The 25,160-nt window shown below is 44.3% G+C and overlaps 1 protein-coding gene across 1 annotated transcript in view; it reads left to right on the plus strand.

Annotated features, from left to right (window-relative positions):
* Window positions 1–24,958, plus strand: part of TLL2 (tolloid like 2) — an 88,650-nt gene extending 63,692 nt beyond the window's left edge. Inside the window, exons 10-21 of the mRNA XM_033066492.1 lie at window positions 1,050–1,152; window positions 3,879–3,995; window positions 7,409–7,554; window positions 8,476–8,671; window positions 11,950–12,075; window positions 14,754–14,914; window positions 16,250–16,430; window positions 17,721–17,846; window positions 18,633–18,760; window positions 19,546–19,759; window positions 20,748–20,998; window positions 22,160–24,958. Coding sequence (XP_032922383.1) covers window positions 1,050–1,152; window positions 3,879–3,995; window positions 7,409–7,554; window positions 8,476–8,671; window positions 11,950–12,075; window positions 14,754–14,914; window positions 16,250–16,430; window positions 17,721–17,846; window positions 18,633–18,760; window positions 19,546–19,759; window positions 20,748–20,998; window positions 22,160–22,294 — 1,884 coding nt within the window. The 3' untranslated portion in view covers window positions 22,295–24,958. The remainder of the gene's footprint in view (window positions 1–1,049; window positions 1,153–3,878; window positions 3,996–7,408; window positions 7,555–8,475; window positions 8,672–11,949; window positions 12,076–14,753; window positions 14,915–16,249; window positions 16,431–17,720; window positions 17,847–18,632; window positions 18,761–19,545; window positions 19,760–20,747; window positions 20,999–22,159) is intronic.
* The last annotated feature ends 202 nt before the right edge of the window (window positions 24,959–25,160 follow it).

The following is a 25,160-nucleotide window of genomic DNA, read 5'->3' on the forward strand; positions in this document are numbered from 1 at the left end:
GCTGTCCAGGTTTGATAACTGGGAGTTTCATGGTGTCAGTCTTACCGTAAACCTTCCCTTTGCTTCTCAACCTCTTTAGAGCTGTGTCGGGAAGGACCCAGCATCTAAATGCTGAACCACTAATGTTAAAGAAGGAAATAAGGAATTGATTTCAAATTCAATGCTTCAATTTACCTGTTTAATCCAATGCAGTGGTTGGTGCAAATTGTTGCACTGAGGTGTGAGGTGAAAATAGAAACATAGAAACAGAAGAATCTCCTTTCGCTATCCAAAGTCAGAATACTGCAAAAATGTGAAAAAATTGAGTGACATCATTACAGACTGCACTCTGCACACCCAACCAGGTCTTTGGGGGAGAACATCCATTTTATTATAAAGACATTTCTGTTACTATGTTCAGATTATGGATGCAAATGAATTATATGGGTCAAATTAAAAAAAATGCAAGTATGCACCAATGGTGACTTCCATAGGTGACCTCCCAGACCAAGGCCAGTGATCCATCTTAGAGAGGAAGGAGACCAAAATAATAACATTTTAATGCCAAACTCTGTTTGGTTAAACCACTGAATGCAATTGCATCACAATGATGGTGTGAATCTGATGGTCAGAATGTAGAACCTAATTAGCAAAGTTAGATATTTCTTACAGGTACCATCTGTATGCAGGTATAGACCCTAAAGGTGTGGTTTGTGACAATGTCTTTCTCTATGATTTTCACATTACTCAAAACCAAAGGGTTTAATTTTAAAAATCCAAACTGGGCTTTTTTTAAAGTAACATTTTAGTAACTGAGAAGTATTGAATTTGAATTACAGAGTTGATGGTGAAGGGCTCTCTGTTGTCATATACTGTCATAGTTTCATTGAAACACCTTGAGAAGCCTTTCTTTTTTGAGGAAAGGTGGTGTACAAATCCTACAAACAGCCCTACTGTCTTTACCTGTATACTCACTTAGGCAGTACTGTAGTGAAAATGAAACAATCTCTAGAGTCTTCTCTTTAGAGTAACTCCCTCCCCAAAGAGAAATGTGCACTCTCTCCTTTCAGATTATGTTAAATTTCACATCAATGGACTTATTTAAAAGTCGCCTTTGCTGGTATGATTATGTGGAGGTGCGTGATGGCTACTGGAGGAAGGCTCCATTATTGGGTGAGTAGCTATTTCATTTTTGTGTGTTCTTGATGCTTTGGAGAGTGGGTGGGGAAAACAAACAGAAACAAACTTTCCTTTACTTGAAAGGATCCTAGGTCCAGCCAGTGCACTGACCGTCCCTTAGTGCCTCCATCCAGAGATGTCAGTGTGCTGCATTCACTCCCAATGATCCATGCTCCAAGCATGGATCACAAAGGCTTTATTCCTTCCTTTTTCAGCTTGAGAAATGAGGCAGGCAGGGAAGTGAGCCAGGGCCCTGGCTGGGACTGAAAACGTGGTCTCTGGAGTTTTGTTATTGCTCTTTCCTAAGTCTGGGGAAGAACTGTCAGGCAGTCAGAATGAAGCAGCTGCACAGCTCCTGACCCAAGCTCCTGCCATTATTTCTCATGAATTTGTGTTTACAAATACACAATACTGTGTACTTTGAGCCTCTGTAGTCCTAGCAGGAAACTTGCTAGGCCATGCCATGTCAAACTGTGCAGGGACTCCACTCTCCACTCTGTTTCTGCTCCCAGAGATCTCTAGGAAGTGCAGCTCCTCTGTTTCTCTACCTCCTGCTATCATAACTGCAAGTCTTCTGTCACCTTTAGTGGTTCTAGAGTCCCACCTGCTTTGTCACTGCCTCTGATCCTGACCTCGTCCTCTGAGCTCAGTGTCCCAAAGATGTAAAATGTGGCACTGCAAATAGCCCCTTCTGCCTAAAAGGAAAGAAGCAATCAGGGCATCATCCCCAGCTGTGTTAGAGGGGCTGCACCCCTTACTGCAGCACAGGACTGGGCTAGTCAGCACAGGGTCAGAGGGTGTCAGGAGGTTTGGGTGCTCTCCTGGACATCCTAGCCCTGGTACCAGGTGAGGTGCTGAGGCTGAAGCCATGCTGCTTCCCAGGTTTCAGTGGGCCTACCTTTCAGGGCAGTTGAGAGCTGGTTTTACTGTTCACTGTCTATTTTGGGGCTGGCAGCATATACTGCTGTTCTCTGCTGCATATGTGTCAGGTAACATCGTCCAGCAGCTGCAACTTAGCTCCTCGTTATTTTTTTTTTTTCTGCTGAGTAATTTAAAGGTACTTCAGAAGCCAAGCACCTCCCTAGTCCTAGTGCAGGTGGGCTTGGGAGTGTTTCCATCTGGAAGGAGATGCTGCATGAGTGGCCATGGTTCCCGCATGGGGCTGAGCCCATGAAATTAGGTCAGAAGAGGCAGACAGACGGCAATTCAGCAGGGGGTGAGGAGGGGGATTAGTGTGAATTGTGAAAGCACGGGCTTCTTGTGGAGAGAAGAAATACATGTGTGCTGCATATTTTCCCAGGGAAGTGTGTGAAAACCCAGCCTTTAAATGGTGTATAACTTTTTATGAATGGGCCCTTTATCACACTCTGAGGAGCTTGCTCATTCTCGTTCCTCATCTGTGTTTCCTCTTCTTGACACCCTTGTTAAACTCCAAGTCTAAATCAAGGAGGAAGTTGCTCAGTGACCCTAGAGGAAGAAGCTTTGCAGTGCTGATGCTGTTTTTAGCATCCCCTTTGGGAGTGGAGATGGGAAATGCTATTGATATACTGCAGGGCTGTCACACTGCCCCAACAGCACTGGGCAGATTGGGGTCACAGTAGTAGCTGAGTAAAGCTGGGTCCAAGAAAATATTTGGATGGGTAACTCTGCAAGGGAAAAAAAAAACCTGATAGTGAAACTGCCATTCCCAGCCAGTTAATGTGAAATATGATGCTGTCTTGAAGGTAAGGCATTAACCAGGTTTTTACCCAGTAGAAGTTGTTCAAAGATGTGTTGGAAGGCCAGGATCCCTATCACTGCTGTCCTGGCTGAATTCAACCTGAAGAACTGCTCTTTGTCAGATTCCAATTGGGATTCAGTTGGACAGGGTCCCAAGACCATGTTGAGTTCAGTGTATAGCCCTGCTGGTGAAAAACCATGTTTGCTCAGTGCAGGCTCCTGACCCAAGTGCAGGTCCCTGCTTATCAGTGCATACTTGGTGCTTACTCTGTTTCTGTGAGAAGCTTCTGTCTTCAATAGAAGAGCACCAAATTTGGTTTGTTGAGGTTGTCTGGGCTGCAGATGCCATCTGCAGCTGTTCTGCTTCAGGATTCATTCCTACTGGCAAACTTTGGGAGTTTACCAGTGCTGGTACATGCCAGAGAGCTCAAAGCTGGTGGAATCATGGAGCAAAATTGCTCCTGTCTCTTTCTCTTGAAAGAAATTATATAACTGCAGAAGCTTAACCAGGATTTGTTGAACAGAGAATAATGTTTTTTTCCTCATCAGCATGGCTGTGTCCTGGCCTTGATTTGACTTGGAGTATTTGCTCGGGGGTGCAAAGTGCTGAAGGAGTTTTCAAGGCTTAGCAGGTGGAAAGAACATTCCCTAATGCCACACCTCTGGAAAGACAGGGAGATGCTTCCCCACCATGGTAGCTCATTTGCTCAATTCCATGATCAAGACAAGAGCCCTTTTGAATTTACCAGGGCAATAGAGGCTTCATTGGTAATTACTGGATTCTGCTCCTAGTTGAAGAGAACTTTAATTCACTTAATAATGGAAAAGAATATGAATTAAGAAAGGGGGGACACAGAAACTTATTCCAAAGCACAATTGATGGGAGTGAAAGGGTTTTTTAACCAAAGACTCTTTGCTCGTCAGACTCACAGGTGCCCGTTATGCTGTGCTGCCTCTCAGGAGATTATAGAGATCTTTATTATCTCTTTCCTGCCTTCTAGGTAGATTTTGTGGTGACAAGATTCCTGAACCAGTGATCTCCACAGACAGCAGGCTGTGGATCGAGTTCCGGAGCAGCAGTAACATCCTGGGCAAAGGCTTCTTTGTGGTCTATGAAGGTACAGCCCTTCTGCATCGTATGGGGCACGTGGAGCAGGATACAGGGCTTTGATGGGATCAGCAGGAGTTGTGCTGCACTGTGTGGTTAGATACAGCCATGCTCCTGTTTTTATGGGAATTGGCAGATTTTGTGACTTGTTTCAGTAGACAAAGCCTGGATTTTCCAACTAGAATATCACATTTCAGGGGGCAAAACAAGGTGGCAACACAAAGCAATAGCTTCCATATTTAGCCAGGTTCTGTTTGCTCTAACCAGCCCCTGCAAACAGCAGTGTGTGGAGCAAGAGTTTCTTTATTTTAACAGGCAAAGTTCGGGGTCATACATTTTATATCACTTAACACAGATTGTCTTGGGGTGTTGTTGGTTGGTTGGTTGGGTTTTTTTCCTCAAATTCAAAGATTGCTCTTTTGTTTCTCCTTTGTATGTTTTACTTACAGAAAATTGGAAATTAGCATGTCAGATCTTCTACAGGTCAGGTATTTTAGAAACTTGCATGGCACTGAGATGATGAAACCACTTCAGAGGAGGAGCAGTACTACCACAGTCATTAAAAATCAGTAACCTCCCTTTTCCACATATGCTTGGGATTTTTTGCAGTAATGATTCTGAAATGTATTAAAAGCCCTCATTGTTTTCTGGGCAGCAGGCATTTTTCTTAGAAATACCAGTGTTGTCAACAGTATTGAGGTTGACTGTATTGATACTGACATTGCATCATCATCTTTCTTCAGCCACAGGAACAAGCATAATGCTGGAAGCCGAGTGCCCAAGTGTCCCATAAACTCATGAATAATGATACTAACAGAGGGAAGTGAAGCAAACATGGGACTGTTGGGGAAGTGCAGATAAAGCATATGAGGATTTCACAGCAGTTTGGGGCTAACAAATCTGTTTCACAGGAGAGATATCTGGTTTCTGCAGGAATTGTTGCCCCAGAGACAGAGGTGGCTTGCCTGGTGTTGGGTTTTTTTTAAACAACTCTCCTGAAATGCAGCTGTTGCCTGGACCATGTGGTTTGTAACACCCCCTTTATGGTAGTTTGTTGGAATTGGAAGTGATCAAATTAGCATGTATGGCATCATCCCTCATATTGCTAAATGGTATTGGGAGAAAATTAATTTTACATTGGCTGCATTCCAAAGTCACTTTGCAAAGTGACGTTGTTTTCCCTTGACAATTTCCCATATTTCCTGCTGATTAATGAATGATCCCTAAAGATTTGGTAAATATGAGCTTGCTTAACTTCTGAATAGAGCAGCTGAAGGTGGAATGTGCATATACTGGTCAGGCAAACTCCAAGTTCTTATTTTCCTGCCTCTTCAAGAGTGACTTTTTATATAACCCTTTCCTGCAAGAAATTTCCCATGGTAAGGCTGTGAAATCCATGGCTATGCCTGAGAACAAGCACAGAGTATGTCTAGTGTAAACCAGCTTGTGCTGCAGGTCCAGGTATAGCCCATTGCACAGTTGCATTCTGATTTCTGGATGATGAAGGGAATGCTGAAGCATTGAATATCTCAGCCTTCTCTTGTCAGAAGAGCAGCTAGAGAGATTATCTGCGTGTCTCTCCATAATTTACTTGCTCAAATAGGAGATTAAAAAAAATCTTCTTTAATCCTTATTTCCCTCTTAAGCAAGTTCTGATAATGTCTGGTTTCTTTTGCCCTTTGCAAAGTGGCTTGCTCAGCTGTTTTGTGATTTCTGTGCTTATGCAATAAAGGTAGTTTTTATTTCTAGGAGGGATTGCATATAAGTGTTTAATTTTCTATGAATTTTTGTCCAAAATCTTTGTCTGTTGCTGTTAGTTCCTCTTTTTCTTTTGAACTCCTCCCTCAAATTTAGCACTGCTTCTCTGTCTTCTGCATTAGTGACAGTGTGTATGAGTGGTCATGCATCTGGTAACTGTGGGTGAGGACTGATTTTTGGATTTGCATTCCTCCAAGTCTTGGCCCTAAAGTTTTCAGAAGATGGGAGGAAAGAGGCAGAAGCATGCAGCCACATGACACCAGAATTGATCCTAAATGACAGTTTTATGCAGTGGAAGTGTCCTCTTAGTTCAGTCATTCTGTTCCCTTTCTTTCATGAGATTTAAGATGGGAAGATGGTGGTGGTTTTGTCCTACAGCACTGCTGACAACCCTGAATTTGCCATCACTATCATCATCTCAGGCTCTGCCAGCAGACATTCTTCCCATTTTACAGTAAGGCTCTTCCAAGCATAGCTGATGCTCAGCTATGTCAGTGTGAACTTGTGCAGTGGATAGAGATGATATTCGTTGGCTATTAGTTTCATGGCTCTAAGAAAAAAAATCCTCTGCTCTTGTAGTCCTCTTTCTGTTAGGTGGGGAAGACAGTTCTTTGAAGGGTCCTTCAGAGGTTTTCTCAAGGACCACTTGTAGCTCTGAATACATGAACTCAGCAAGCTAAACTGTGCTCTGCAGCTGAATTTTTGTGTGCAACTTTTTGGTGGTGCTTTAGCACTGATTCTGTAAGAAAGAGGTCAGCTGCACTAATGAAGCAGTGCTTTTAACTTGGTTACATCAGCAGCATACAGTGCAAGACCAAGACAGTGTTACTCAATGCAAGCAATTGGCAGGACACTACATGGAGAGCCATCTCTGAACTGCTGGTGCAATTCCTTGTGGGGGGAAGCCAAGGAAGGTTGATATCTGGCAGGTGTCATTGCAGTACTATCTCTCTTGTACTTTCTGCTGGTGCTTTTTTGTTTCCTGGACTTCAGGCACAGCCAAAACATTAGCGTATTTTGTAGAAAACATCCATTTATGTTTTGCATCATGGGTAACAGGCTTTAGCCTGTGATCTTACTTTCATTCCTTACATAGTCTTGCAGACAATTTTGCTGAACTGCTGTTGTCTTCAAAATCTTTACTAGTTTTGTATTAAACCAGATTTCCATTAAATTTTCTATTTTAGTATTTGAACTTACTCTTATATTTGGCATTAAAACTTTATTTTTCATGCACAGCAGCCAACCTGATGGTCTGGTGGTGATCAGCTCAAATTGTGCTTGTCAATATTGCCATCGTGTGGCTGGATTAGATTTGCAACTTCTCCCCCTCCCACACCCTCCCCATAACTTTTCTTGGTTCTTGGTGCTGGTAGCAGGTTTCAAGCAGATATGAAGGTGAGCAGGAGTATGAACAGCACAAATTTTTAAAAATTCTCTGTGCCAATGAGCTCACCTTCTGAGGACATTAGCACAGCAAGATAGGAGACACTATTGTAAGACAAAATATTAGATTTGTAAAAACATCCATAACTTGTGTATTGCCTTTGTATAACAAGCAGTACTGAAACAGGTTTGATGAGAAAAGTGCATATGGAGTGGGCTTTACCTGCAGAGAAACTTGCAATCTCATGTGTTTGCTGGTTTGTTTTTTTTTTAATGAAGCTATTTGCGGTGGAGAAATACACAAAGATGCTGGCCAGATCCAATCTCCCAATTACCCAGATGACTACAGACCTTCCAAAGAGTGTATCTGGAAGATCACAGTTTCTGAGGGTTTTCACATAGGAATCACATTCCAAGCCTTTGAGGTGAGAAATGCCATTGCATATTATATTACAGATATTATTTTGCCTCTACAAACCCTTTAAAGTGAAGAATAAAGTGGTAGTGGTGGTAATAATAATAATATTTTGTTTTAAATCTTTTGACTACTTCAGAGGATCATTTACCTTACCAGATATTTGCTCAGAGATTTTGATTTTTGAAGTTTAAAATATGCTGAGTTTTCAAAAACTTGCTCTAGACAGAAGGAATTAGAAAGGACTCAAAAGTATTGATGATGTTAGTAGGGACTCATGAGTCTGTAAAGTTTCACTCTGGAAATGGAAGTAAATGGTCACAATCCAGGCAAAAAACTCTTGTTGGTGTCACTGGGACTTGTCAGATTGCAGGATGTGACTCCCCAAATAAATATTGTGGTCCCAGATGGCAGACAGACATTGAAGAACTCACAGAAAGTTTTCTTCTACTGGTTATAGGATATCTTGCACACTTAGCTACATGCCAGTGATCAGTCTCTGCTTACTGATGTTAAGTCACAGACAGGAGTGGACAGGACCTCGGTTGGTGCGTGAATCTCATCTGTCCCACAGGCTCTTGTGGCTTTGTGCACTCACCATGCTAGTCCTGTAAAGGGCTGACACCACTACCTCCCCACAGCTATTCCCTGAACCTTTTTGTTTGTAGTTCTGCTCTGTTTCTTACAGCTTTTCTTGCAAAAGCAGTTTGTGGACAGTCTGGGTTTCGCTGGGTTTCACTGCAGGATAGCCACAAAGCAGTGGCAGAACTGAGATGTGCCTAGGCTCAAATGCAATTTGAGCAGCAGAAGAGCTTAGTGGCAGCCACAGTTGTCTGGGGAGCTGGTCTGTGCCCACAGTCTAACTGTGCCACTAGCCTGGCTGGAAGAGCTCTTCCTGGTGAGGTACAGGCACACACTTTTCCTGTTGCAGATTGAATGGCACGACGCGTGCTCGTACGACTACCTGGAGATCCGAGATGGCCTCACTGAACAGAGCCCACTCATCGGCCACTTCTGTGGCTATGAGAAGCCAGAAGACATCAAATCCAGTTCCAACAAAGTATGGATGAAGTTTGCATCTGATGCAACCATCAATAAAGCAGGCTTTGCAGCAAATTTCTTTAAAGGTATGTGGTCTAATACCTCTCACAGTCAAAGCTGGGGACAATTCATCCCTTAAGCTACTGCCATCCACAAATTCATTCTATCAATTCACACATTATCTTTATATCTACTTGTACTTAGGATTTGTTTGTACAATTTATTTGCAAATATCAAATTTATGTACAAATTGCTTTGAGAGTGTAGAGGGAGTAGGTGCTGAGGCAGGAACACCTCCTCCCTGATTAGGACAGAAATCAACTCTGCTGGGCTGGTGTCACCATAAATGTTGCACAGCTGGATGGAATGTCATCTCCATTTAGCCATGCCAGAGGACACTGATGTTTTCAAAGAAATACTAATATGGCACAAGGAGTGTTAAAAGCAGCTCTCTGCTTAAGTTCTATTCTAAAAGAAACCTCTGGAGAGAGGGTAAATCTAAATGCAAGTAGAGTCCCAATAAAAGAATACTGAGACCTTTAGAAGACAAATGTGTTCCTAAACTGAGATTTCTTCAGGAAGATGTAAGACTAAGATTTTTTTTCTTTCTTTTTTTTTTAAGAGCTGGACCCCAGAAATGGTCCTTTACCAGCATCCTGATGACTTGATAGAGACAAGAACCAAATATCTAACTGCTTGAGAAAATACTTGTGGAGCTGCTGGGGGGCAGACCGTCATGCTTGTCTTAGGTTCAGTGGCACTTAGACAGAAATAATGGTTATAATGCTAATATTTGGATTGCATAAGTCCTTTATTTATTTCTACTTAACTTTTGTCTCTTGTTAAGGATGTCATGGTCCGTTTAGGTTTCTCAAATTTTCAGTACTCCGTGAATTAAACTTTATTTCATGAACTTAAGACTTCAACAAACAAACATGTCAGGGCTCAATCCCCTTGGCTCAGACTAGTCTATCCTATGAATTCACTTATTCACCATTCAAGGCACAAAATGTCATAACTTATAAGCCCTAATTCTTAAACCATGCACTTAAGTGTAAAAAAAAAAAAGGGTAAATAAAGTTTAATTCACAGATTATATTGGCCTGTAAATTTGAGAGGTCTTAATGGACTGTGACAAAGGATGATTGCAAGATCACTGGCAAGTACTGTGACATTTGATCTGAGTCCCTGGACAACTCTCACAGTACCTAGACTTCCTTGCTTAAATTTCTCAGGTTCCATAAAGGCACAGAGAATACTTCTTCCTGAAGATATTTTGGCTCCTTTCAGGAGTGAACAGTGCAGGCTGACTGTGGCAGAGGTATCTTTCAGAGATTAGCACTGCATGGAGATGCAGCAAGCAATTCTGTAAAATTTGAGTTTCACCTACAAGGTTGTAGGGGAAAAAAGTTATATCTGAACCTGAATTGCTTTCTCTGTGATACAGATAGTCAGAAATAAATCTGTTTCTTTCTTTTAAATGTAAAAGTGTGTGAACTTGTACACTAGTACAATTGGAGACACAGGTATTTTCTGTGGATTTTTTGCTGGCAGATTAGTTGTTTCAGTGTTTGCTTGGATGTCTCATGTTTGAACCAGAAACTGTATAGTTTGTGGATGGTTAGAGCATTTTTAAGTTCATGCCAGTAAATTCAGCTGAGGAGTCAGGTGTTTTTGCTTGAACCAGGTATCACAGTAGTTATAGTAGCACAATTTCTAGCCAGCTTGCACTGTGGGCAGAGCTGATGATGTCTGTGTGCAAAAGCTGTGTAGACACATGTGCAGGCTCCATGTGGAGTGCCAAGCTGGAATCTGAAGTCTGCAGTCTCTACCTGCATATCCAGCAGGATTGTGACTACCAGGCACTCCATGAGCAAAGGGAGCAAATTAGATGGCTCTGCAGGCACTCTTCAGACTGCTTCTCATAGCTGATTGAGCAATGGGTAAGCTTTGCCTTAATGAATTATGAAAGGAATAGAGCTTCAAATAAATGCTGTACAACACTGAAAGAAAACAACTTAGCCTAAAAAATCAGAGTTAAGGATGGAATGGAATTCTATGCTTTGTGAGAACATGCAATGATAGTGTCTGAGTTTTCAGAGAAAATAAATCTGCAATCAGCTTAGAGAGGATAAGCCATTGGTCACACGCAAGATGCTTTGTCAGGAAGATATGGAGAGCAATTGCCTCACGTCCATGCAGTCAGGTATATCTCATGGATATCTCCAGGACTGTTCTTGTTAGCTATCTTCAATTTGGCAATAAATTGTTAGTATCAACGAAGCCTGTTTTTGTGTGTTTGAAGTGGTAGTTCATGTACCTGGGGCAGGGGAGAAGAATGAGGAGCAGCAGCAGGGTCAAGTACTGCCTGTGGCTCCCCATCCCCTCCTGCCTTTGCCACACCCATGGCTTTGCTGAAGGGGCTGAGTGTAACTTGTAGGCATACAAGGCAGGGGGAGAGGGGCTTGGAGTGAAGCTGAGCCAGGAAGGGAAAGCAGAAAGATGTTTTCTGTAAGTGTTGTTTCCAGTTTTTGTTTCCCATACCTAAACCAGCACTCAAATATTTATATTAATTGGCAGTAAATTGAATTAAATTCCCCAAAATTGAGTCTGTTTGAACAGAACAGTAATTGGTGGGTAATTTGTCTGTCTCAACCCAGGACTTTCTTGCTCTTATTCCTGTTTTCTTTCTCATTCCATGCGAGTGGCAGGCCAGGGAGTGAACCAACAGCTAGGTGGGAGTTTGGCTGCCAGCTGAGGCTAACCCACCACAACCATGTTAATAAAACCATCTATTAAGGGATTATGTGGAATCAGGGGTCAGGGTGAGATAGCCAGTGGCTATTTTATATTAAAATGTTAGTTCAGGTTGTTGAGACATGATTGAAGAGCCTGACTTCAAAGTTTAGGGTAGCAAGGCTTCATGTGGCTGTGAAAAGGCAGAACTGCTTGTGTGTTCTGCCAGCTTCCATGGGGTATGACCTCCCTCAGCTCCATCACTGTGTGTGCCATAATGGGTTGGTTCCTGGTAGCTCAAGTTACTCAAGAGTGTGAGGAATTTAATGCAAACAAAACAAAGCCCCAGAAAAGGCACATGAGAGCAAAAGGCAGTGCAGTCTTTACAGGAGACTGTTTTCCTGCTGGTGTCTAGCAGCAGCACTGTTGGCAGGTAGCAGTCATGGCAGTCCCTTCTGGTTCTGCTCTTGGAGTGTTTCAGCACCTGTGAGCTTTGCTGCAGTGCCTGCCCCACAGTCTTGGCTCAGAGCCAGTGCTCTGTTCCTTCTGTCCAGAAGGGTTGCATGAGGAATAGCAGGGTGTTTGGGTGGGCAGGGAAGTGCCACTTGCTCTGGTTTTCTCCTGACAGAGATGGATGAGTGTTCCCTGCCGGACAATGGTGGGTGTGAGCAGCACTGCGAGAACACACTGGGCAGTTACAAATGCACCTGTGAGCCTGGCTATGAGTTGACAGCTGATAAAAAGAGCTGTGAAGGTAAGTAGCCTACAGATTGAGCCATCTGACTGTAGGATAAGTAATACAGCTAAAAATGGAATTGAACAGTCTTGGAAGTGATTTTCCTCGCCCCTGCATGCTCTTTATTTCACTTTATTTTTCCCAGCTGAATTTTTGTTAACATCTTCCATTGAAAAAAAAAACCTCTTGAAAATACTCTGATTTATACTGCTAAACATCCCTAAAACCAGTTGTCCTTCATGGCCAGAGATTGCTGTTTAGACCAGATGTCCCACAGTGCAACAATATAAGGGAAGTAGGCATTACAACCTAACCACTGAGTGGCCCAGAAGTATTTAAATCTAAGGCTGAATTTATTTGTTTTTCAAAAAGGAATTTACTTCCTATAATAAAATATCAGTGTTTTGTCTGCATGCAAAACGGGCTTTTTCATACAGAGGAAAATTTTCCTCCCTTCCTCTTTTATGGAAGAAAAAAGCCCGTATCTATAATAGAAGCTGTTTGTGTCAGCTTTCTAGAGAGTTAATCTCATGCAACAAGTGTTGCTTCTGCCAACAATCCAGATGTTGGCGTGCTGAGAATCCATCCATTGTTCTTGTCTCAAAACTGTCTGTAGGAGCATTTAGAGAGCTCCACATGCTATCAGTGGTGCTCTCAACATCACCTGGTTTGCCCTGATTTCTGCTTTTGTCAAACAGGGTAAGAGTGCTATCGACTTGGTGAGGACAGTCAGGTGTGTGCAAAAGGCTTCTGAAAGTTTGTTTGTTTTTCTGGGTTTTTTTTAAAGTACAGTAATTTCACGAATACAAGCCGCACCAATTTGACCAAAATTTTGGTGGAAACCCGGAAGTGCGGCCAATATTCCGGGGCGGCTAATACATTAACAAAATTCTAAAAGCTGCCAACACGGAAGTGAGAGCCCGCGGCAGCCCCAAGCCAAGCTGGAGCCCGGCCGGCCCCAGCAGAGGTGGGAAAGCCTGGCAGAGGCGGGGCCAGCAGTGTGGGGGGCGGGCAGCTGAGCCTGAGCCAGCAGGGCGGGGCAGGGGGGCGGCAGAGCCTGGGCCAGCATGGCAGGGGAGCCCGGGAGAACTGGGGCTAGCAGTGCAGGGGAGCATGGCAGAAGCAGGAAGGCCGACGGGTGGGGCTGCCTGGCAGCGGGGGAAGCCCAGCAGAATCGGGGCCAGCAGCGTGGGGGAGCCCGGCGGTGCGGGGGCCTGCAGTGCCGGCCAGGGCGAGGAAACGCGGCGGCGGTGCAGACGGGAGGGGGCGGCCGGCGAGCCTGGTGGCGGCGGCAGCAGCCCTGCCGGCGGGGCGAGCGAAAGCGGCGCGGGGCGGGCGGCGAGCCCGGCGGCGGCGGCGGCAGCCCGCCGGCCGGGCGAGCGAATGCGGCAGCGGGGCGGTGCTGACGGGAGAGGGGGGCCAGCGAGCCCGGCGGCGGCGGCAGCACCACCCGGCCAGACCCGCCGAGCCGTGGCGCTGAGCTGGGCCACCCGGCCCCGTCGGCAACCATGAGCGGGCCGAGCCTGCCTGGCCCCGCCCCGAGCCAGTAAACCCCGCTATGCCGCGATCCTGTTACTAATTGGCCAATTTGTGAAAGCTGCGCACGGATTCTCGCTACGAACGAAAGTGCGGCTAATATTCAGGGTGCGGCTTATCTATTGACAAAGACAGCAACATTGTCGAGGCACCGGAAGTGCGGCTTATAATCCGTGCGGCTTGTATTCGTGAAACTACTGTAATTTATTGCAATTTTTGCAAGCCAGTTGCTAAGTTGCTGTAACTTGGCAGGATTTTTTTCTGAATTTCACTCTTAACCTCCTATTTTAGACTTAATTTGTGGGCAAAACAGAAAGGATAGTCTTTGAAACTGTGGCAGTATACATCAGAATAAACTGCTTTTTTTTCCTCTTAAACCACTTGCTTGCTAGTCTATTTATATTGAAGTTGCTCCCTTGGGTTAGTCCTCTTAATGCAAAATGATGATGGGAACAAGACACGGAAAGCTTTTATCCCTGTGGGTTTTGAAGAGGTGGCCATATCTCATTATTCTCAAGCAACAGCAAGAAAAAAATAGAAAAAAAATAGCTTTGTTGCAGATAGAATTTTGCAGGAAATTGAAGTTTATTCCTTTGAGGTAACAGCCCTGCCCTCCCACGAGAGGCTGAAGCTGAGATGTAAATTTTTAAAGGAAATGGGATAATAAAGCTAAGCCTTGTCTTTGCCTTCAACTTTCCCTAGAGAAGATGCAGTCCAAATATAATAAACCACTGAAGAGTTGACAGGAGTGTCTGCCCTAGGATTCCATTATCTTGTAATTATTCCATTACTGATAAACTTGCAATAGCAAGGTTTGTAGCACTGAGTGTAGGTACATTTACCAAGCTGGCCTTTACAGCTGTGTTGTGCATGTCAAGTCTCCTGATTCTCAGTAAGCCCAAGGATAGAGATTAGAAAGGAAATTAGTCTTATGTGTTGGCTCTCAGGGCCATAGCCTCACTGGATGTGTTTGACTAGTGATTTACAGCAGGTGAACTTTTTGTCTTCACACTTCCCAGCATTTTAAGCCTGCTCTGGAGGCTGGGATTTGAAATGTGCTGCCAACCAGGATCTGGTACATTTGTTAGTTAACACTGTGGCCCAATCTGTGTGTCTGAACAGAACCAAGTAAAACTTGTGTTCATTTATTGCCTCTCCAGCTGCCTGTGGGGGCTTCATCACCAAGCTCAATGGGACCATTACTAGCCCTGGATGGCCCAAGGAATATCCTACTAACAAAAACTGCGTCTGGCAGGTGGTAGCTCCAGCCCAGTACCGGATCTCTCTGCAGTTCGAAGTGTTTGAGCTGGAAGGCAATGATGTACGTAACCAGTCCCTGCATCTCAGAGGTGGGACTACTGGCTAAATCAGAACTGGATAAATCCTTGGGGTACAAGGAAGAGGAGGCTCTGTCTTACTGGTGGAGCTTCTGGTTGTTTTCCCACCCTTGATGTAATTACAGAAATAACAGTGACTGTTCTCCCTGAAGTCTGGATTTGCTTTCCCTATAGAGTGGAAGGATTAAAGCTGTGCTATTATAAGTGGGTGCAATGGTTGACAACTAAGCACCACACAACTGCTCACTCACTTTCCCCCAGATGAATGGGGGAGAGAATCAGAAAGGTGAAAGTGAGAGAAACTCATGGGTTGAGATAAAGGCAGTTTAATAGATAAAGCAAAAGCCACGCAAGCAAAGAAAAATGAGGAATTAGTTCACTATTTCCCATGGGCAGGCAGGTGTTCAGCCATCCCCAGGACAGCAGGGCTCCATCACAGTTACTTGGGAAGACAATGTCACTCCAAATATCTCCCTTTCCACCTTCTTCCCTCTACTCACTTTATATACTGGGTATGGTGTCCTGTGGTATGGAATATCCATTTGGTCAGTGAGGATCAGCTGTCCTGGCCATGTCCCCTCCCTGAGCACCTCCAGCCTCCTCACTGGTGCAGCAAAAAAAGGTCTTGACTCTGTGCAACTCCTGGTCAGCAATAACAAAACGTTATATTATCAACACTTTTCTCAGCACAAATCCAAAACATAGCCCAGTACCAGTCACCGTGAAGAAAATTAAATCTACCCCAGCCAAATCCAACACAATGGGCTTCTTTTCTCTACTAGTTTTGCATAATTGTAGGTATTTTCCATCCCTAATAGGTGTCCCACCTCCCCAGTACCTCCCCAGTGCTGCTTTCACAGAAAAATGGTTGGAGATGAACAATGAAATAGAGTTATTCAAGGATAAAGGAAATAACAGGAAAAGACTCTGTTCTCTGCTGTGCACGGTGGAGTTTGAACAAAGCATTCAGGTCTGAGTTTCCCTGAGTTTCCCTACTGTAAATGGGAGCAGTGGCACTTCCATAATTTAGGAGGCTGCCAAAGTTCATTCAACACTATCAGGTTCTTAGATAAGGTGGAAATAATTACTTTTTCTAAATTCAGTGGGACCTTTGCTATTCTGAAAAACACACCCATTACTTTAAGATCAGGGCAGCAAGTGGAGGGGTGAGAAAACTGACTGAGGAGATTTTGGGCAAGTTAGGAGTGCATTTGAGTACAAGCTGTTTCTGTTCCTTCTCAGTGAAGCCTCTATCTCCTTCCTCTGAAACACTCTGTTCCAAGGTCACAGAACTGAGAAATCTCTCCCTCTCTCGGCAGGTCTGTAAGTATGACTATGTTGAGGTTCGTAGTGAGCTGGCTTCTGATTCCAAGCTACATGGCAAATTCTGTGGCTCAGAGAAGCCCGAAGTAATCACGTCATATGGCAACAACATGAGACTGGAGTTCAAATCTGACAACACAGTCTCCAAGAAAGGCTTTAAAGTTCACTACTTCTCTGGTATGTGACTGTATTCTTTCACCTGCTTAGCTGTCTCCTCTGACTGAACCTCTTGTTGAACTTTGCTCAACATCCTGTCAGAGCCTGACATGGTTAATTAAATTTAAAAGGATGGTTGCCCTGTTGTGTGTCACCTTCAGCTTGGGTTCTCAGTGCAGTGCATGGTCCAGTTTCATAGGGTGGTGTCAGGAAGATGCATGAGTTCCATCAATGCCTCCAGTGCTTCTACAGCAGGAAGCAATGTGGAACCTAACCCTAGAAGTTATTTCTGTCCCTAGAGTATTAAAGGAAAGTTTTTTCCTCAGAAACGAGAAGATTTAGAAGATTTCCAGTAGTATTCTATATAGCAATCATTCCCATCAAGGCAGCATACATTAGTGGAAGTTTTTAATCCTCTGTTCTCTAATCCTTTGTCAGTCATGTACCTTGTTGGCAAACAGTTCTGGAGGTTAACTGTATGTCATTTGGAAGTAGGAATTCAATTTTGTTTTGTCTTTTCAGCAGAGTCCTAGGAGTATTAATGCTTTTGAGGAGAATGATCAGGCAAAACAGCCTTGAACTAGGACAGGTGCAGAGTTGAATCAGGGCTAAGGGTTTGAATTATTAAATCTAAGAGGAGGAAGGGTGGGGTGGGTATGATTCATCTAAAAATATGTTTGGGAGTGAGGCGACAGATGAAGTTAATGAGATCTAGGGAGGGCATTATCCTAAGAAAAATTGGAGATAAACTTCTCGTAAATTAAATTGGACTGGAAACCATGAGCAGATCCTATGCTCAGAAAGTAAGATTGAGGAATGCATGGTCCTGAACACACTGGAGTCAAGATCCACTGGGGCATCTTTCAGCTTCAGGGAGCAATCCAGACCTTAGATCTTCTTTGTCACCTGACTTTTTGTGCTCAGGCAGAACTATTTGGAAATGGAGGCTCATCAGAGCACATAAAAACTTGAAAATATAAAGTAGATTTTTACCTTGGCTAGTGAATTTGTGTGATCCTTTTCCTGGACTCTCTTCTTAAAGAATGAGATGCTGCTCTATGTTTCTTTTAGACAGGAGTATTTAACCAATAAACTTACATTACAAAATAGAACACATTTGGGATGCATTCTGTGGAATGTGAGGCAGTTGGAAAGAATAGGATCTGGGCTAAAAAGCTGACTGGACTAATCCAGCAGCAGAATTGGAGGTTTGCATTGCTATCTGCCAGCCTGGGTGTGGGGCTCTCAGCTGGTGACTGTGGTAGCCTGTGTCACTGTCAACTCAGTGTTTGTTGGTTTGATCCTGTCCAGACAAGGACGAGTGCTCCAAAGACAATGGTGGTTGCCAGCACGAATGTATCAACACCTTTGGGAGCTACATGTGCCAGTGCAGAAATGGCTTCATACTGCATGAAAACAGCCATGACTGTAAAGAAGGTAAAGTCCCCACTCCTGCCCTTGGGAAAGCCAAGGTACTTCAAACACTGGTTCAGGGCACTTCCTGCCCTGTGCTGAAAGGAAGTTTGTACAGCATACCAGGCAAGGGCACTGAAAAAGCCCCAGCTAGCTGAAAAACTGACTAGAAATAGAACCATTCCCCAGTCTTGCTCTCTGTATGCCCACAGGGGATGGACAGGGTGGGGATGAGATTGGACTTGCAAAAGGAACAGTTGTGGGACATCATCATTAGGCTGGTCACTGCTGCTTTATTTAATTACTGTGTTTGAGGCAGAAGAGAAAGGATGGGCTGATCTAGCCATTTCCTGGTGCCAAAACTACCGTTCTTCCTGCACTCCTATCCTTGCTGTGTGCTCCCATGGTTTTCCTGTATATGGTCTCTGGTCCTTGTCTGACATCTCCATGAGCTGATACAGCTCTCCAAATTGGCAAAACAATGCAAAGCTGAGATAGCATCAGAGTCAACACTGGAGGACTAGACATCAGGGCCCTAGGAACAGGGGTAGGAGAGATAGATTAGGGTATGAGGACATGGGTTAGGTTAATGAGGGGGGTGAGGTATCCATTTCACCATCTGCCAGGTTAGCTCAAAAAAAGTATAGGACAAACCCACCAGAACTGTGGCATAATAGTAAAAGGTCTTGTTTGGTGCCTGAAACCTTCCATGTCTGCCCTGTAGAGGGTCTCAGTGGGCACAGAGGACCATGTAGGACACTGCAGGGTTGCCATGTGAGACTTGCCCTAATGCAATTTCTCTTTCCCAAGCTGGTTGCGAGCACAAGCTGAGCGGTGCAGAGGGGATGATGAGCAGTCCCAACTGGCCTGACAAGTATCCCAGCCGGAAAGAGTGCACCTGGGACATCTCTGCAACACCTGGCCACCGGGTGAAAGTGGTGAGTAACCAGAGAGTGGGCACGTGGGGCAAGAGGCAGGCTGGGTTGTGAGGAGCTGAAGTGACTTCCCACCACCACTGTGTGAGTGGGGGGCTGATGCCCTCAGGTCCTGCGTGGGGCTCTTGGAGGAGAGTTTCCTGGGAGGCTGTTCTGGCTTGCAAAAGGGCAAAAGGTCTCAGAGGAATGACACCTGGCAGTTTGGAGGAGATCCAGCAGATGACAACTGTGGAGTATTGCCCTCTGTAAACAGATGGCATAAATGCCCTCCCACCCCTATCCCTCCTTCTGAGCCACTCTGTTGGGGCCATATCTACACAAGGTGGTGGCTGAGCCAGCCCCCCAGCCCCTCTGAGGGAGAGGTGTCAGGCCCATTTTACAACATGGCCTGATGTAAATGGCAGGACATGCTCAAAACTGTGCAGATGACCCATGTATTGGGGGAAATAATCCCTGTGCTCAGTGGAAGTAATATTGCAGAACAACCCATCTGGTGTGCTGGGCAGAATTTTGATCCAGAAAAATAAGTGTTAAAAGGCTTGCAGTGGATAATTGTAGTCATGCACCCATATGAGGAACAAAGCTGAGGCAACACAGCACACTGATATGGAATTCTGATCTCTACCACCCTGAGATCACTCTGGTCTGAAAGCACATTATTCTGTTTTAGTTTGTGGGGAGAGTGGGACAGAGATACCATTTGATCTGTTTCTCACTTGGCATTTCACCCATGCTAAATTGCATACTCAGATTTACAGCTGTCTTAATTCTCCATATTCTTACTCTAGACCTTCAATGAGTTTGAGATTGAGCAGCACCAAGAATGTGCCTATGACCACTTAGAAATGTATGATGGGCCCAACAGCAAGTCACCTATCCTTGGCCGCTTCTGTGGCAGCAAGAAACCAGACCCTGTGGTGGCTTCTACCAACAAGATGTTCCTCAGGTTTTACTCTGATGCTTCTGTGCAAAGGAGAGGTTTCCAGGCAAAGCACAGCACAGGTAAGCTGGTTGCCTGCCAGTACCCCAGTGCCAAAAGATATCCATCAAGTTTCTACACTAGTTACTAGGTATAAACAGACACACCTTTCTCCTAAATAAGCTTAGCCTAAGTTTTAAGTGGTGTACATTCTGTTCCCAGACTGCTGCCAGTACCATACCATAAATACCAGCTCCCATAACAGCTCAGAATTCTCTTGATATTACACATTCCTGTTCAGGCTCTTTTGTTTAAATTGGAAGTATTTGGTTGAGCAACAATCTGTTTTGTTCCACATTAACCATTGGAAAAGGAGGTGATGCAATTTAGTCCACCCTCAGAGCAGGCCTGCATTAGATTGATTATAGTAGAAGCAGAGCTTTGCTGTGGATAGACACAGCTTGAGCCTCCCATCTGTGGCAGCACAGAGGTGTGCATGTTGTGCCAACATTCATTCCTTTGAAATTCCTGCTGCTGTAAATAGATGAAACATGCTCAAAGTGGCTGTGCACTTGGCACTGGTGAAGAAGCATCTTCCTCGTTGGCTGTGGGAAAACTCTGCTAAAGCACACAAGCACAGGGCTACTTTTGAGCCAGAAAAGGATTGTTTTGGTCCCCTGTTTTCTGATGTGCTTCCACTTCCTGCTGACAAAATACTTGGGGTCAGAATTTCATCTACAGGACAAGTGCAAAGAACAAAGCAATTGCTTTCTAATACAATTTCCCGGAGTATGTGTCAAGAACCCTATCCTGCCAGTTCAAACTGATCATCTCTTTCAATATGTGTTCTGTACCACAAAAACCAAGGTCCTCTAAGCTCTGTGGGTCTTTGGATTCATGGGTGACTGTAGAATTCACTGGTTTATTGTAGTTTGGTGCAGTGTTTGATTACCTTCCCTATTGCACTTCAAGTTGGAGGTCTTCTCTGCTCGTGACTGACTCAAACATGGGATGAGTCTTTGTTGTGAGTAAGTACTTTGAGAGACTCTTTTGGTCCTTTTCTCCTTTCAGAGTGTGGTGGGCTTTTAAAAGCTGAAGTACAAGCTAAGGATCTATACTCCCATGCTCAGTTTGGGGACAACAACTATCCAGGTCAAGCCAACTGTGAATGGGTGATTGTAGCTGAAGATGGTTATGGGGTGGAGTTAATATTCCAGATATTCGAGATAGAGGAGGAGGCTGACTGTGGGTACGACTACATGGAGATTTACGATGGTTATGACAGCACTGCACCCCGTCTGGGACGCTTCTGTGGCTCAGGGGTAAGCCTGGTGGGGGTGATTGCAGAGGGATCACTGAGGGTGGCAAGCAAGTATCCTCGTATGGCTTTTGGAGAGGGGCAGCTCTCACAAACTGGTATTGAGGATGCTTTGTGGCTGGGTTTTGCTTCTTTCCCTTCTGCAGGGTGTCACAACCATTTTATCTGATGCACAGTGTTGGCTGGAAAATTCTTGCTGAGTGACTGTCCTTTTGAGCCCGGGGCCATGTACAGCAGCATGAGACTGCCACGCTGCTGTGCCCCAGCCCTACCATGGAAGTGTTGTGGGGAAGGCTTCCAAGGGCCAGTTTCATCCTCTGTTGCTTCCTGGCTCAAGCCAAGTTATGTTGGGCCCATACTATGGCAAGGGTGAATGGTGGAGGGACTTAAAGCTGTGTGATGCTTGGTGTCTTTAGGATGGCATACTGTCTCCTGAACTGTCACCTGCGTCCCCATTACCAGGAGTGATTCTTGCATGAGTAATGGTTTGTAGTTTTTGAAATCAGAGGGTCTGTGTTTGATTTCTCTAGGCCTTCAGCAATGACATGGAGATGCTTCTTACTGAATGTAGAGAGACAATCAGGGAGCAGGTGTTTGAAAGAAGTTCTCACAAATTGGGGAAATGGTCTGGAAAATAAACAAAGGTATAGCAGCTTGGTCTGAAGAAGCTCAGGGCAGCTTGGTAGTAATCTACTTACCTGCACACTGACAAATGAAGAATGGCTAGGAAAGGGAAGCACAAGGAGATTGCAGCAGGTCACAACAGTGTGGGACATAACCAGTTTTCATGTAAGATAAGTACCTGAGTTATTTGAACCCTGGGAGAGCCTCAGCTGCCAAACAGGTTCCACTTTGTATTGTCTCATCTCCTGAGAAGACAATGACAAATTAGACTAAACCTGAAGATTGGAACAAGAATATTCAGGGAGGTCTGTGTTAAAAGTAACTGGAATTTTAGAGTGGGCTGGCAGCAGTCTTCAAACATAAAGAGCAAAGCAATGTGCTTAGGAAAGCAGATCAGGGCAGGAGGTACTGAGCATTCAAGTCTTTATGTTTACTGGCCAGTCTGTCTTCACTGTGGGCTTAAACTCTAGTATCATGGTGCAGACAGTTATTTAGTCAGCATACTTGACTACTGTGTACTGTCTTCTTTCCTTTTCTGCAGCCTCTGGAAGAAATCTACTCTGCAGGAGATTCCATTATGATTCGATTCCATACAGATGACACCATCAACAAGAAAGGATTTCATGCTCGATACATAAGTACCAAATTTCAAGATGCATTGCACATGAGAAAGTAGTTTGACTGCTCCACACAGATATTCCCCGTCTGAAGATTGAGACATTTAACTGTGATCTTTGTCTTTTTTTTTTTTTTTTTAAAGTTCCTGTGCACTTGGCCAAAAGCAGTGTACAGTATTTTCTGTAACTAAAACTAAATCCAGTCTCAAAGGTTTGCCTCTGCAATTATTAGCATGACCCTTTTTTGTTAACCTACCCAGGACCAAAAAATTGTCTTTTAATCATACCTGCCAGGGCATAAACATTGTATTTTGCACAACTTGCCATGGGGCTGAATGAAGACCGAACTTGAACTGAGAATAGCCTTCATCTCTTGTATATCTTGTTTCTAGGTGACTTTTCCCAAGCTTTCACATGAGCTGTCTGAACGTGTTTTCTGGAGCAGATGTTTTGGACAGACAACCAGTAGGATTTTTTCAAAGGACTTTGTGAGCCACCCGCTCTCCCCTACCTGCCCCAACTAATCTGTGCAATAAGGGAACAACCAGGTAGCTGTTCCTGTCCTGTTATTGTCCTGCTTATCGTTGAGTGGAGAGCAAGGCTGGGGACAGGGACAGTCTCTTTAGGGCACCTAGCTACTTGGATTCCAGGGAAGGAGAAGGACCCAGTGTTTGGTTTGTAGTAATTGTCGTGGTATATGTTGAATGGAGGTACTTCAGTGCAGTGCCCAAGGGAAGGGTGGTGGCTGACACAGAAATCCTGTGGTGGGATGCAAGGCATTACGTGTGATGGTGGCAAAGCTTAGTAACAGGAGTGCTGACAGTGTGCTCCAGTTACACCACTGTGCAAGGCAGCTCAGGAGGCTGTGGCAGCAGTCCAGGCACTGTCTTAAATAAGAAATCTCTCCTCACTCCACCCATGCCTTCTTTACACTGCTTCCTGCCCTTACTACCACTTCCTTGTGAGCCCTTCCTTTTCACAGCTGAGCTGCCCTCCCCAGGGCTCCCTACCACAACCTGGGAGTGCTCAGTGACTTCAGCCTGGCCAGAACATCATCTTCAGCTGGGGCAGGGGGCATCAGGGTGTCCCTGAGGCAGAGGGACACAGGCCATGCTACAGGTCAGCTTTGGTGATCTCTGGGAGCCTGTCAAACGTGTGCAAGCTGCAGGCATGGTGCTAGGAGTGGAAGAGCTCTGGTTTCTGCTTCCTCCCCCTTTGTCACTGGTGCATAGCGCAGTCTCTTAACTTCATGGCAAGGGTGCAAGTGAAATGGTGACTGACTTAGAGTGCTCAGAGCTATAAGGCTCAGACATGTTCTTGTTTGCTCATGAAAGCTACCCAGTTTGAAGAATTAACAAGTAGCTTGGTGCTTCTTTCGGAAAAAAATAAGGAAAAATGTGTTTTAGGGGAACCACTGTAACTGAGCAGTTGACGTGGGAGGCAAAAAACACTTTATTCTGAATGTTTCATTAAGGCACGCATGGGCAATTATGAGCTAGAAGCTGAGGTATGTTAGCTTTAATAAAGTATTTATAATCCAAGGATTACTATGTTTACATAACCATTGTGCTGTCAGGCTTTGGAGTGGCACCTCCTCTCTTGTGGAGACTTTGTGACTGTGGAGAAGTGTGGGGCCAGTGCCACTGTCCGGCACAAGCAACATTCCTGGAAATAAGGGCATTTTCAGATGGATAATAAGTAGACCTAGCCCTCTCCAGAAATCCTTGAATAGACTATGGTCCAAGTATTGTGAATACTAGGAGAAGCAAATGCATGAAAATATTTTCTTGCTTAGAACAAGAAAAGTAAAGTAATTTATACACACACACAGAGGATTGATTATATGTATATAAAATGTGCATGTAGAAGACGAGTAGTCAAAGCCTTAATAAGTGTAATGTGAACGATACTGTACCATTGACTATAGCTTTATTGCAGGCTGTATAAAATTCTGTTATCTCTGTTTTGGTTTTGCTTTTTTTGGTTTGGTTTGTTTTATTTTAGCTCTGCTTTGTTTTTTGTTTTCGAATTTTGTGGCCTTTTTACAGGCAAGACCTCTGATCTCAAGCTGTTTTGACCATGCAGATCTGAGGAAGTGAGCTCTGCTAGATGATGTTTGTCCTTCTCTTCCTTGCTGCAGTTCACGCAAAATTGCAATAACTCAGGTCTGGAAATAAAAGCATGGCATCAATCCCATGAAACAGAAGCAGTTTCAGGTGGCATGCAGTAGTTCAAGTTTCTGGACCTCTTAGTGGCAGCAATGGCTCTAGGGAAAAGTTACTGTAGCAGATTCCCATGTACTTTAACATCTTCATTCCACCTTCTGGTAATTTCCCATCCATCCCAGGCTGGTTTGATGCAGATGCTTGCAATGTGGTTTGACATATCTACTACACTTGTTAGTGCTCATCCAGGTGTTTTTTTGTGACAGTGTGTTCACAAATATTATACTGTGCATTCCAACCAATGATCTATGTAGAATATTTCTGCTGTACTGACTGGACTTAACAGTCAATAATTCTAAATGAGTGAAATTTTCTTAAGAAAAAAAATCAAACCTTCTGATGTGTGAATATGTATTATGGTCTTTGTGTGGTTTTACATTTCACTAACTAAAATAATTTTTAGAGGGAGAAAAGAAGAGGGTGTGGGGACAATCACAAATGTACCTGTGCCCAGAACAAATCTCTGCATTCATTAAAGACTGTGAATTCAGTTGCACATTCTGTTGTATGCATCTATTTTCCACTTCCTCAAGGGGAGGAAATTTCTTATTACATTCCTTGTTCTGCCAGCTGTTGTTTGTGTGTACTGCTAATACCAGGAAGGAACTTTAATGTGGGCCTTTAGGTTTGTATTGGCTATTGCAATCAAGGGAGCATTTAGAAAGTGGGGCAGAGAAACAAGTTGGCCAGCCAAAGGGCT

Source organism: Catharus ustulatus, chromosome 8 (assembly GCF_009819885.2).
Source record: "Catharus ustulatus isolate bCatUst1 chromosome 8, bCatUst1.pri.v2, whole genome shotgun sequence".
Classification (NCBI taxonomy): domain Eukaryota; kingdom Metazoa; phylum Chordata; class Aves; order Passeriformes; family Turdidae; genus Catharus; species Catharus ustulatus.